Below are 14,188 nucleotides of genomic sequence, written 5' to 3'. Positions count from 1 at the left end.
ACTATCAGATACTAGAGATCGTGTGGTTCCACACACGCACAAGTGTACAACAATAGAATGCATTTTTGAAAATTATGGAGACAACTACCGTGTTTGAATAAAAACTTTAGTTTAATATAACTAAAATCTACAATTCGACGTTTAGACCTTTATGTCAAGGTCATCTTCTGGAGCGTACAAATATACACAAGAAACAAGCTATACTACAATCAAACTGGTTCGTTAAAGACACCGACCAACCGCTACCACAATTGTTGGCCTGACCTCTGGTGGGGAAAAAAAAAAAATTAAAATTAAAAATAAAAAATAAAAAATTATACATCAACGCTAGAGTCCTATTATTTGTGTTGTCTACTATATACATATATTAACATCATTCCAGCCAGTTAGATTGGAATGGTTTCTAATACTAGCGGATTGGCTAGAGTCCTGACTTATGTTGAATCTTTCATATTAGGTTGGCTGAATGTGTGCCATCCAGATCCGTGGAATTTTCATACCATCTTTGTTATTGATATTTGGGTGGTTTATCAGGATTTCGCAGGATTCCTTAAATTTTCTTTCGTACCAGGTTTTTGTGGTATAAGGAGCAGGTGCTTTTCCAGTTGATTTGGTGTAAGGTGTTAAGTGCATGGTCTGAGAGGCCTGCTTCACCATAATGGTTATATTTGATGTGTCTAATGTGTTCTTTCTTGCGTATAGGGATTGTCCGTCCTGTTTCACCAATGTACGGTAAGTTACAGGTGCAGCGGATGCAATACCTAAAAGATCACCGGGCAAGCCTAAAAGAAAGGGTACAACAATAGAACTTTAACACGGACTATAGCACAAGTTCATAATAACTGTAATTTACAGTCGAATATCATAACTTTATAATTGTATAGCTTTAGAGTGTCTCAATGTTTATTTCAGTCTTTTAATATCTTTCTATGTTCTTAACGCCTGATGAAGTCAATCTCGATGAAACATGTTGCGTTTTCAAATAAATCTCAATTTGTTATAATTCTCGGGTTTATAGTCAGTTTATATTAAAAATGAATACACACACACACATATATATTAATAACATGTGATATATGGTTTTACATTTTAGAGCCTGTAATTCATGAGTATAAGAGAATGTTGGCAATGTTTTGGCAAAAAAATCCTCTTGATTGTATCATCGTTGCTTTTCAGTGAGCAATTGCAATCCATTCAATTTCAGACTCATAAGGTGCTATTCTTTCTTTTAAGGTTACATGGTGATCAGCATTCATATTTCTGAATTTAGGGACACAAAACACACCTGTTGAAATGATTATTTTACTTATTATTAATAAAATAACACTTGATGTTTCAACCCCTGTATCGAGGTCATCATCAGAATGATACATGTGAATAGGAAACCAAGTTACATGCTCTTGCACTCTATAAAGGTAAATTAAATCTACACTGTTAATTAATCTTTTTTTAGCCAAACCTCTCGTGATAAAAAAAAAATAAATAAATAAAAAATTAAATAAATAAATACATTAAATAAAAAACACTACAATAAACTCTGCTAAAGTCCTCCTGTACTAAGATTCTTCTAGATTTGTACAGATTGTTATACTACAATTTTCTTCTGGACTTGTACAGTTCAATTTGCTATTGAATGTTAAGGGAAAAAAAACACTTCACCAAATCTCTTGTAGTTGCTATAAAGGTTGTAAATAGGTCTTCCACATCTTTGGAATGGTTAGACCATCATTTTTGTTCAGATTGATTATGTTTGAGCATTTCAAATGCTTCTTTAAATTTCCTCTCGAACCAGGTTTCGATACGGCGTAGGAACTTGGTATCTTTCCAATCAATTCTATGGTATGTTTGGAGTGCGTGGCCAGAAAGGCCGGTTTTTCCAAAATGGTCATTATGCCTGCACGTCCAGAATTTATGGCCTGCCCAAAATACACAAAACAGACACACCACTATGTCTGATTGTTGAAGGAATTGACAGCCCAAATTACCACTTAGCCAAATAATTAGTGGCCACACTCAAAGAATTGGTAGGTCATTCCCCTTCCTACATAAAAAATACACAACACTTCATAAACCACATTAAAAACATTACATTGAATGACCAAGATTTATTAATCAGCTTTGACATAATTTCCCTTTTCATCGATGTCCTAATCAATGATACTATCTTGCTCCTACAGAACATATTTCCAAATGACATCATAGCCCTTTTTGCTCACGTACTCCGCTCCGGATATTTTGTGTAGCAAAACAATTTTTACCTTCAAAAAGAGGGTACAGCCATGGGCTCACCACTCCCCCCCCCCCCCCCCCCCAATAGCTAACTTTTATATGGAAGACTTTGAGCAACGAGCTCTAGAATCAGCTGCCTAAAACCCAAAATTTCGCTCAGATACATCGATGATATTTTTGCCATTTGGCCCCACGGCAGCGAAGCACTAAATACATACCTTAGCCACCTGAACAAACAACACAAATGTATCCAATTCACCATTGAAATGGGAAAAAACAACTCTCTTATGTTCCTAGACACACTCGTCACACGTCTTCCTTCAGGCTGTCCCTCCTTCTCAGTCTACAGCAAACCTGCACACACAGGCCAGTACATACACAAAAATTCTTATCATCACCCAACACAAAAACTAGGGGTCAAAAGCACCCTTAAACACAGAGCTCAAACGATTTGTTCAAATGAACAAGTTTTAAACCAGGAATACAAGATCATCAACCATACATTTATGAAAAATGGATACAGTAAAAAAAACTATTCACAAGATCCTCCACAGAGATACCGCTAAAAACAAATAAGATTTCAAGAATGCTATTGCCATACCTTATGTTAGAGGCATTTCTGAAAAAATAGACTGAACACTACACAAATACAACATCAAAATCACCTTTAAACCCCCGACAAAATTAAGACACCTACTCAGTTCTTCCAAAGATCCTCTTCCACACCTAGCCCACCCAGGAGTTTACAAAATACAATGAACATATAACCTACCATACATAGGGAAAACAAGGCGAACCATCCCAATTAGGAAAAATGAACACAAATGACACATTAAATACCTCCATTTTGAAAAAACCAGCCTTTCTGACCATGCACTCTAAATAATATAGAATTGATTGGAAAGGTACCAAGTCCCTACACTGCACCAAAACCTGGTTCGAGAGGAAATTTAAAAAAGCATGTGAAATGCTCAAACATAATCCAAATCTGAACAAAAATCATGGTCTAACCATTCCAAGGATGTGGAGTACCCATTTGCAACCTTTATAGCAACTACAGGAGATTTGGTAAAGTGTTTTTTTTCCGCCCTTAACATTCAATAGCAAATTGAACTGTACAAGTCCAGAAGAAAACTGTAGTATAACAATCTGTACAAATCCAGAAGAATCTTAGTTATCTTAGTACAGGAGGACTTTAGCAGATAAATAAATAAATTTAATAAATAATTAATGTATTCATTAATTATTTATTAAAAAATTTTTTTTTTAAATTTTATTTTTTTTCACTAGCAGTCAGGCTAAGAAAAAGATTAACAGCATAGATTTAATTTACCTTTATAGAGTGCAAAAGCATGTAGCTTGGTTTCCTATACACATGTATCCTTCTGATGATGACCTCAATACAGGGGTCAAAACATCAAGTGTTATTTTATTAATAATAAGTAAAATAATCATTTCAACATGTGTGTTTTGTGTCCCTAAATTCGAAAATATGAATATCTGATATTTGTTTTCCTGAGGTTTTTTCCCCAGACATCTTTCATGTTTGTGGGTCTGGTGAACTGGATCCAGGAATCCTTTTTTGCTATGATGGTGAAAATAATAAGCTACAGAGTGCGCATGTTTGAAAGTAATTAATTACATTTCATGTAGTGGGATACCTACAGAAGATATTCTAAGCCTTATTTTGAGCTTTATTAGCTGCTTTTCATTCTGAATTCAACCAAGGTTTGGAAAAGCCAGATATGGCTTGAGGTTTTGAGTACTTATTAACTGAAGAGGAATTCACTGTTCCAAAATCAAATCAAATTAAGTCATTGATGATTATATACTCTAGTCCGCTTGATCTGATATTTAAGTTGCAGCACATGGGTCTGGATGTCAGATTGGTCAACTGGATTCAGGATTGGCTGTCCGATAGGTATCAGAGAGTTGTGTATGGTGGGGCAGTTTCAAGGAAGCAGAGGGTTACAAGTGGCGTTCTACAGGGCTCAGTACTGGGACCTATATTGTTTGACCTTTATATCAATGACATTGTCAATGGATTGCAAGGGGATATTCAGTTGTTTGCAGATGATGCGAAGCTGGGAAGGGTTATTAGTAATAGTGCAGATGCGGCAGCCCCGCAAGAGGATTTGAATAAGCTAGACAGATGGGCAAATGAATGAGGATGTCGGTTTAATGCAACAAAATGTAACGTCTTGAGGTTTGGGAAACATCGATGGGACAGTGCATACTCTATGGGAGGAGTTATACTGGAGGAAGTAGGGGGATACAAGAGATCTGGGGTTGACGATTGGTAGAAACCTAAAATTTAGGGGACATATTGCAAAGGTGGTGAAGGTAACACAGAGGATTGCTGCAATAATGAAAAGGACGCTGACCTGCAGAGATAAAACAGATATCATTCCGTTGTATAAGACCCTGATCAGACCACATTTGGACTATTGTTCTCAGATTTGGTCCCCAGGATTTGAAGGGGATAAATTAACTGTGGATTACAAAGGGTACAAAGGTGGATAACAAAGATGGTTTCAGGACTGTACAATGATAGTTATGAGGATCGGCTGAGGGAATGTGGACTGCAGAGTTTGGTGGATAGAAGAAGGAGAGGTGATATGATTGAGACTTTTGAGAGGTGGTTACAGGGTTGACACTGGGGAGATCTTTCGCTTGGTTACGAAAGGAAACTGTGAGCAAGAGGGTGAGGAGTGGTTTCTTTGCATGAAGGGTAGTTGAACCATGGAATGCATTGCCTGATGGAGTGGTGAGAGCGAGAACGGTCAATGAGTTCAAGGAGTGGTATGATAGACTTTGTGTTTCTTAGGAAGGACCTCCCACAATGAGTCTTTTGACTCCATGGAGGCCTGAATAATAATAATCTATTTTCCATATCTGTGACTGAATACACAGTTGTTCACACATAACAGACATTACAGGATAACGATCACTTCCATAGCTGTTAACTTCTACTTCCAATTTTAAATGGGAAGAGGATGGTGAAGAAACTATTAGGTTGACAGTAGAAAATGTTTGGGAAGGCATGTGGAAGAACATGTTACTCTAGGTGAAGGGAGACTGCAAGCATACTGTAACAAGATATCCTATTGATAGATCAATCGCAACTATCCCAATCTTGTACACAAAATTGGCACTACATGTTTTGCTTTACTAAGAGCAAAATTAGCAAAAGACAACCAACCTCTTCCTTTATGGAGGAGTTGCATTACACAACGAACATGGCAGCAGATCTTTGGATCATGGTGATAACATGAATACCAGAAAATCAAATAATACTAGAAGAAAAGAATAAATGAAGACGAAACATAAGAATGGCCAGTACTATTCTCTGGGAGGTACCTCCACCCTGAACAGGTTTCTCACTGGAGGAGTAAATAAACAAAAAAAATTTTATCTCAACATTCAGGCTGGCTGCTGCTTTTTATTCTGTGAGATACTATAGATGAAAAAATTAATACTTTAAATTAATAAAGACTTTTTAAAGATTTCATTCATGTCTTGTAGTGGTGCCTTAGCAGCTATAAAGATATAAAACCAGTTCTTCATATTAAAGTATACAAGACATATCACTTACATGATTTGTAAGTGATCAGACAAAACATTACCTAATAGGAATATCATCAGGTATTACTTAGGTTACCTTTATAGTATGTTCCTTTCTTTCATAGTTACATGATGATGATCAGCATTCATTATAATAAATTACATAGACAACTACTGTTCAATTCAATATAAACCAAAATCAGAACAGTTAACACCTTCTCATATCTATTCTTGTCCAGCAATTGCTGAAAATTGACAATAACCCTATCAAAAAGCTCTAATCCATCAAAGTTCAACAGACTGCTAAAGCAGTTCTACAGGCCCATGGCCATAGGCCATATCTAGAAGCTTTTCAACAGATTCAACAACAACATAAACCAAAATAATTACTGTATGTTTGAACTTTCATACATATGCACACACATACACATAAGTGACAAGTTATATTACAATACACATAGTATGCTAAAGTAACAGTAATTCAGTCACTGTTAACACTATTAGCCTGACCTATAGTGAAAAAAACTATTACATCAAAGCTAGAGCCCTTTTATTTGTTAGGCAAGAGATTATTAACTTAAAACAAAAAACAGTACTGATGGTGGCAAATATATGAAATAACAGCTGAAATCATTGCTTAGAGTTCTAAAATGAGGATTTACTGGGGAACTTCGGAAAATAAAAAAGGGGTTATGTTGACTAAATGCATGCCATTCATATTCTTGGGATTTTTAGACCATCATTATTGTTTAGATTAGGATAGTTGATTGAAATTTCACAGTTATATTTGCATGTATAACTGCTTTTGTATGATGTAAGGGACAGTTTAAACTTGTAGACAAAACAGTAAGGTCTAACAAAGGTGACAACTATTATGCAGCTACAGAAGAAACAGACATTATTTTAAAATATTTTTAATTGCACGTTGCATCGTTCAGAACGTTTTGCACATTCATGTGCACGTTTGGCTAATGAAAGATAGGATGTATTCAAACAAGTTAATATTTGGGTTAATATTTAGATGGTGAGAAGCTAATGCCATTTCCAAAGATGCCCATACTTTTCTCTCCGTTGTGTCATAGCAACGGTGTAACAGTTCTGATTTATCCCATAAAACTTGATGTCTCATTTGTGAAGCATCTTGTGGGTCAGCTGAAGAGGGCACATATGATGATAAAGCTGAGGCTTCATTCCCATGATATTCAATATCTTAAACATGTTCTTCAACTGATTTTTTTGTTTGCGTCTGCCCATAGTAAGATGACTGTCAATTGCACCATAGCTGATAAACACCCAGATAATGAGAGGTGGGCTCCATCAAGGTTTTGGGGATCGGAGTAGTGATCTGATCTTGATAAAGGGGGTAAATACTACTTTAATTTTATATTCCTTAAGTATTTTTGCTAGTTTGAATCCTCTGTTTACTTCATTAGAAATTTCGCTGGTCTCATGCTGACCTTACCACCTCATGTCATGAAGGTTGTGTGGTCATTATAGCCATTTTGAAGGAAAGTGTTTTTTTAAATGTGAATATTCTTTAGCCAGTTTATCCTTGCCAGTGATGAGTTAGCAGGCTCTTGCTCCTAGTGTGGAAATAATACCCAATTTTTGAGGTCTATAATGATGGGAAGAGGCATGTAGATATCTGTCAGTATGTGTGTAAGCTTTGGAAATATGGAGACTTTTAATTTTCCTGATGCCTTAGAAGGATCAGAAATGGAAGTGAACTATTAGATTCTAATTCATAGGTGAATTTTACGTTAAAGGTGTTAATGATTCAGGTACTCATGAAAAAGCAGAAGTGATAGTCCATGGTTCCACTAAGATCAGAGTTCTGTTTGTATATTGTGACTTTATAATTGAAATATCCACACAAAATACAGTGTGTGAGGAGTGCCATAACCTTCTTAGAGAATTTATCTTGTACTCTACAAACAGACCATTAGTAGGAACATTGATAAACAGATTAACTATATCAAAGCTTGCTAAAATGTCATGTCCATCAAGGATAATATTGCTTATACTTGAAACAAAATGCTTGGAGTTCTCAGCATCCTTAGTTCTCTCTTGGAGAACTAAGGATGCTGAGTGTCCTGTCAGGCCCTTAAGCAGTTTAGCTAAATGTCTGGCAAGAAGATATGCAGGAGAATCTTTCCCTTCTACTATTGGATGTAGAAGTATGTATATTTTATGAATTTTGGGAGTCTTGAATAGACGTGGAGGAAGAGGATGAGATTGGAGAGCTAGTCTGGTTTCTCTGTGAAACTCATAGGTTTTTAAAAGGTAATTGATGCAATTTTGAAGCTCTCTAGTAGGGCCATGATCCATAATGGAGTAAGTGTCAGTATTAAGAAGCAGTCTAACTTTGTAGTCAATCATCTGAGTCAAGGATAACCATAACTTTGCCTTTATCTACAGGCAGAATCACTATGTCAGTATGTATATATATATATATATATATATATATATATAATTATTATTATTATTGAATTGGCACCTCCATGGATTCAATATAAATAAACATTTGCAAGTCTTTATTGCACCTGACAAATCAATCTGTTTTTGTTTTCCTCCATATTTTACACAAGTACAAGCAAACCAAAGCTTGTTCATACTTGTCCATAATGCACAGCAAACTAATCACAGGATATGCAAAATGAAAAAAAATTAGAGTTACTTCTAGGAAATCCATAATATTCATATACAAGTAGTACAATGGTGATGAGACATCAGCTGTTCATTATATGAAGATACTTCTGTGAAAAACTTTGTTTACTTATGTTTTGGTAAAATATAGACTAACATAAGAATATAAGTCAAATACAAGTGCCTCCCGTACTGCCATTGGAAGAATGATGGTACATTGTGCCCTTTGAGTGGAAATGGCCTAAGTTCAATTCTCATTGTGATGAGAAGAATCTTTATATGGGTCAACTGAAGGTGAGTTAGCCATTCTCATATGGAAGTATCAGGGTTTTTCCCTCCTGGTAACTTGGGTTTTTCATTCTACATACAGACAAATCAGCCTTGAGCGCATGCACACACACATAAAAAAACTTATTTTTTTTTAGCAGCTCATGCTTAACGATATTATTCATCCATCTAACTCCTACCTGATTAATCCTCCTTACCACAGGTATACAATTTAATACTGCTTCCTCTAGATGACCCTTAAACATTTAGGAAGTTTTCTTTATCGAGTCCACATTGTAATATAAGGAGTTTATTAAAAATAAACAATTAAAACCCAACAATTTTCATGAGTCATAAGACTTACATGATCAAGGGCAATGGTACATAGAGGCTTTACACAACAAAATCTTGTTAACGATTAATTACACATATTAGATGTTTTTGAATAAGGTAAGGAGGGTTAATCAGGTAGGAGTTAGATGGATGAGTAATATCATTAAACATGAGCTGAAAAAAAAAAAATGAAGGTATAAATGAGAAAGGTAACCAACTGACTCATGAACAGTACAAGGATCAGCAATGAAGATGACAAGCATGGTAAGGAAGGCAAAATCAGATTATGAGAAGAATCTAGCCGATCAGGCCAAAGCAAATCCCAAAGAATTCTTTCCTTATGTGGCAAGTAAGAGGAAGAATGACTATAAAAGATTAACCTTAATGGGTGATGATGGTCACAAGAGGACAGAAACGGAAAAACAGTTGAGTTACTGAGCGACCATTTTGCAAGGTTATATCATCATAATGAGGTTACTGCTTTTACCTATGTGACAGACACTAATGTGGGAACAGAGGTCGATGAATTGGAGGTTCTTACAATATTGCAGAATGTCAATGTAAATACAGACATGGGATAAGATGGGATATCAGCTAGGATTTTGCAAGAATGTGCAAGAGAACTGGCAACATCTTTGAATAGGCTCTTTAAGTTTCAGCTATGGTAGAGTTCCAAGGGAACGGATAGAAGGCAATAATTATTCCTTTGCATAAGGAAGGTTCTAAGACTACAGAAGCAAATTCTAGATCAATCAGTATCTGAGGCATGGTGGCAAAAGTACTAGAAAAATTTGGTAAAAAAGAGAATTCAAGAATGGGTAGATAAAAACATGATACTGTGTGAGGGTCAACATGGTTTTGTGAAGGTCCAACAAAGTCTTAGTAATTTACTAACTTTTTATAACAGATCAACAGTTGAGTTGGATAAAGGAAATGGCTATGACTTCTGCATTACTTCAACCTTGGTATCACTTCTGGGTCTGATCCCTCTCTTTTAATGCATAGCATTATACTTATCCATAAGGATATTTGTTTTGCATTATGGGATATGAAGGCAATTGATGTGAAGTCATTAGCCTGTCTATACAAGTAGCCAGTCATAAATTACTTCACGTGCAAACTTTGTTTGGTTACACTTGGATAAAGGATGAAACCAAGTTTAATCTTTAAAAAACTTTCAATATGCTGAACATAGTATGATGGGGCTTAATATGATGGAACATTCACCAAATGGTGCATCACATTAGTCATTTGGTGTTTGTGTAGTATTGCTACTTGATTTGTAGTTCAGAGAACTAAAGATAATGTTTGTTGTGTAAAATGCATAAGTTCTGAACCTGAAAAACACTGTCTGCAGCAACATTGCTATTTGGATCTGCATACTATTTCGATTAAATGATTACAGTTTATTCCTCACCTAGCCTTTACTGGAGAGAGCATTCAAATAGTGTGAATTCCAGCATAAATGAAATTAACATCACCCATCAATAACCATATGACTATGTTTCAATAAAAATATAGCAAAATTTGCATTTAAATTTGAAAAAAAAAAAAAAATATGGAGCAATCAAACAAATGAAGATATAAGTAAACTTCAAATTACCTCATATTTATGTGGAAGGAATCAATCATTTCAATAGTAAATCCACCAGACCAATGACAACCAGCTATATCAGCCAGGCGTACACACAGCAAGTTGTCTAAGTCAAGTCGAGGCCAGTGGAAAGGAAGACTACATGTCTGAACTGCAGTGAATGAAGTATGACGTCCTACCAGATTCTAAATGGATAAAAAAAATCATAATTAAAAATACATAAGATTAATCAAAATTCAGCAAAAATACAAATTGAGATTTTAACCTTCATTAATAAAAAATAAAAAAATGACAAATATTAAATGAAAGTAATTAAACAAATTTAACAGCTGAATCGGATGAAAGTTCTTCATTTTTATTATTTAGAGCTATTTTTTATATTATATCCACATTAGAAGGATAGACTTACTACAACATAGTAAAATCAAATACTTTGAAACTTCTACCAACACAATTTTGGCACTTTCACTTACAGATGAAGAAACACCAAATTTTATTGTATTTCAGTAGATTTCCACTTAGGCTGAGCTATGACCAAGTATTTAGTGTTTCACTTCTCTAACTCACAAACAGTAGGTTGGAAGCTCACTGTCAGCATAGATATTTGTAAATGTCTTTAGGCTGTGAAGATATTTTGTGACTGGTGTGAGATCAAATGGCCTGTTTAGTGGAGGCATGAAGTAGCAGTAAAATTATCTGTGTTTGGTCTTTCCTAGATTAACAAACCTATATCCCACATGGTATTTAATATACTGCAGGTTTACAAACCTTTCACCTGCCAGATTCACACATACATAAGTGAACTCTGATAGCCTAATCTAAGACATCACACAATCTCTACAGTGACAAAATTGCAAGCTAAATTTGATACATGAGGTAATTTACATATCCTCCAGCAACATAAGAAGGGATGGTTAATTCTGGCAATTATTTATATTTTGCTATGTAATTTGTTCTGCAAATTAATCTATCTGGAAGCTGCTGATTTGGAAATGCTTTCAATGGATTTGTACAATATACTGGGGTTCCAAAGATCTCATTAAAAAGCACAGCTGGATGGGAAAAAAAAAAAAAAAAAAAGTGAGAGATTCCCTCTGCTTCAGGGATTTTCCTCATATTAAGTCATAGATTTACTACAGTAACATCTCACATATATATATATATATATATATATATATATATATATATATATATATATATATATATATGAAGAATTGAATGACTAGAACCGAGATTTAAGTAAAAAGGTTTTAATATAAAAACACTACTAGTTTCGGCCTGTAACTGTCTTCATCAGGTGACATTATAAAAGAAAGAAAAAAGAAGTTGAAAGTTTATTTTTCACTTGGTCAGACTATAATAAATTTAGTTTAATCCTTTATCCAAGTGTGTGCAAACAAAATTCTCTAAATCCAGAGTAATTTAATAAAAAGGTGGCACACCGTTTGGCAGCTCCTATAGGAGGAGATGACCTTGCTAATGCTTCTGCCTTGGTATCTCCACTTGGGTCTGGCTCCCACTGAAGAGACCTCAATAAAGGTCAAAACTAGTCTGGGTAGTGGCCCTTCCCTTAATGCATAACATTATACATGTCTGCAAGGAGATGCGTTTTGCATTATGGGAGATACTGTGATAGGACTGTTGGTAGCTTGCTTCACCTTTGCAAGGAGTCGCCCGGTGTTGTACCACTTTACCGCAGTCCTGAAGATACTTTCAGGCGCAAACTTTGTTTGCACACACACTTGGATAAAGGATTAAACTAAATTTATTAAAGAAAAAAGAATAAACACTAAACACTGAAGGTTAAAAGACTATGAACAACATAGAGAGTCTCTATACATAATTAGCATGAAAACGTTGTAGTTGTATTTAAAGCTGTTCTTTCGTTGTTGCATTGTTGGGAGAGTGTGTGCTTGCAGCATCATGTGAACGCCAGTACATGATTACAGCTGAATGACTATCTGGGAGGTTGTAGCTCAAGTTATTATTTAGATGAACAGGATTGAAGATGATTTCTCGAGATTCCACAATTTTTCTCAGCTTCAAATACAACTACAACGTTTTCATGCTAATTATGTATAGAGACTCTCTATATTGTTCACAGTCTTTTAACCTTCAGTGTTTAGTGTTTTCTTCTTTTTTCTTTCTTTTATAATGTCACCTGATGAAGACTGTTACAGGCTGAAACTAGTAGTGTTCTTATATTAAAACCTTTTTACTTAAATCTCGGTTCTAGTCATTCAATTCTTCATAAAATATGTATGTTAACCGAGTTAATGATCATTCTTTCATGTAGTGTGAAATAAACTTAGTCACATAGAGTGATCCAACATTACGTAATACAATCAAGGTTTGTACTATGAGTATAATCATTTGCTTTGAACAAAAATTACTTGCTTTAACGCATTCAATTTGAATTTGAATCTGTATTTGCGTATGTGCCACTGCGACTTCTAAGCATTAAACCTGTATTTGCATATGTGCCACTACTGCTTCCACACATCCTCACTATTCAACCACCCAAGAGGTCATACTGACAGGCAAATGGCAACTGCTTCTATGTTAAGATTGCATAGGACTTGTTAGAAAAGAGAATGGTTGCATATGGATAGCAACTCCACTGTTAGCAGGTAAATGCTATCCTGTTCTTACATTGGATGGTAACATTCTATGATGAACCATCTTTGCTAGGATTCAAGTGTCTTCTGCAGGCAAAACAATCACACCAGCTTATATTTATAGAGAAGAGCAATGATTTCATTGATGTTTTGGTAGAATCCATGGTAATTACTTTATGGGGTTTGTCTCATTGGCGTTTTATGTGGCAAGGATGACTGGCCATACTGGACTAGTAAATTATCATAGCAGTATACAAGTTTAAAAAAATGGCAAAATAAGACAAACAGATATAGACAAGAAAAGTATATATATAAATATCAAAGTTAGCAATTGGAAGGGGGAGGATGGTGGTGAGCACATGGCAATACCCTCTTTTTGTAGATAAAATTATTTTGCCACACGAAGTAACCAGAATGTAGTGTGTAGGCAAAGAGAGCTGTAATGTCAGGCAGAAATTTATTTTGTAAGAGAAGAATTGTGTCACTGTAATAAATTTATAATAAGTTTAGTTTAATCCTTTATCCAAGTGTGAGCAAACAAAGTTTGTGCCTGAAAGTATCTTCAGGACTGGAGTAAGGTAGTACAACACCGGGCAACCCAAGCAAAGGTGGAGCAAGATAACATCATTCCTATCTCAGTATCTCCCATAATACAAAACACATCTCCTTGCAGATATGTATAATGTTATGCATTAAGGGAAGGGCCACTACCCAGACTAGTTTCGACCTTTATTGAGGTCTCTTCAGTGGGAGACAGGCCCAGAAGTAAAGATACCAGGCAGAAGCAATGGCAAGGTCATTTTTACCTACAGGAGTTGCCAAAAGGTGTGCCACCTTTTTATTAAATTACTCTGGATTTAAAGAAAGATGTTGAAAGTTTATTTTTCACTTGGTTAGATTATAATAAATTTAGTTTAATCCTTTATCCAAGTGTGAG

General features: G+C 35.2%; 1 protein-coding gene across 1 annotated transcript in view; it reads right to left on the bottom strand.

Moving 5' to 3' along the window:
* The window catches only part of Vps13D (vacuolar protein sorting 13D), a 1,260,195-nt gene that overhangs the window by 290,887 nt on the left and 955,120 nt on the right, over positions 1–14,188 (bottom strand). Inside the window, exon 62 of the mRNA XM_090393926.1 lies at positions 10,643–10,818. Coding sequence (XP_090250052.1) covers positions 10,643–10,818 — 176 coding nt within the window. The remainder of the gene's footprint in view (positions 1–10,642; positions 10,819–14,188) is intronic.

Source organism: Typopeltis vanoorti, chromosome 6, assembly GCF_054136105.1.
Source record: "Typopeltis vanoorti isolate ZY-2024b chromosome 6, IOZ_Tvanoo_1.0, whole genome shotgun sequence".
NCBI lineage: Eukaryota > Metazoa > Arthropoda > Arachnida > Uropygi > Thelyphonidae > Typopeltis > Typopeltis vanoorti.
The sequence above is the reverse complement of the archived record's forward strand: the minus strand, read 5'-3'. Positions and strand labels throughout refer to the sequence as shown.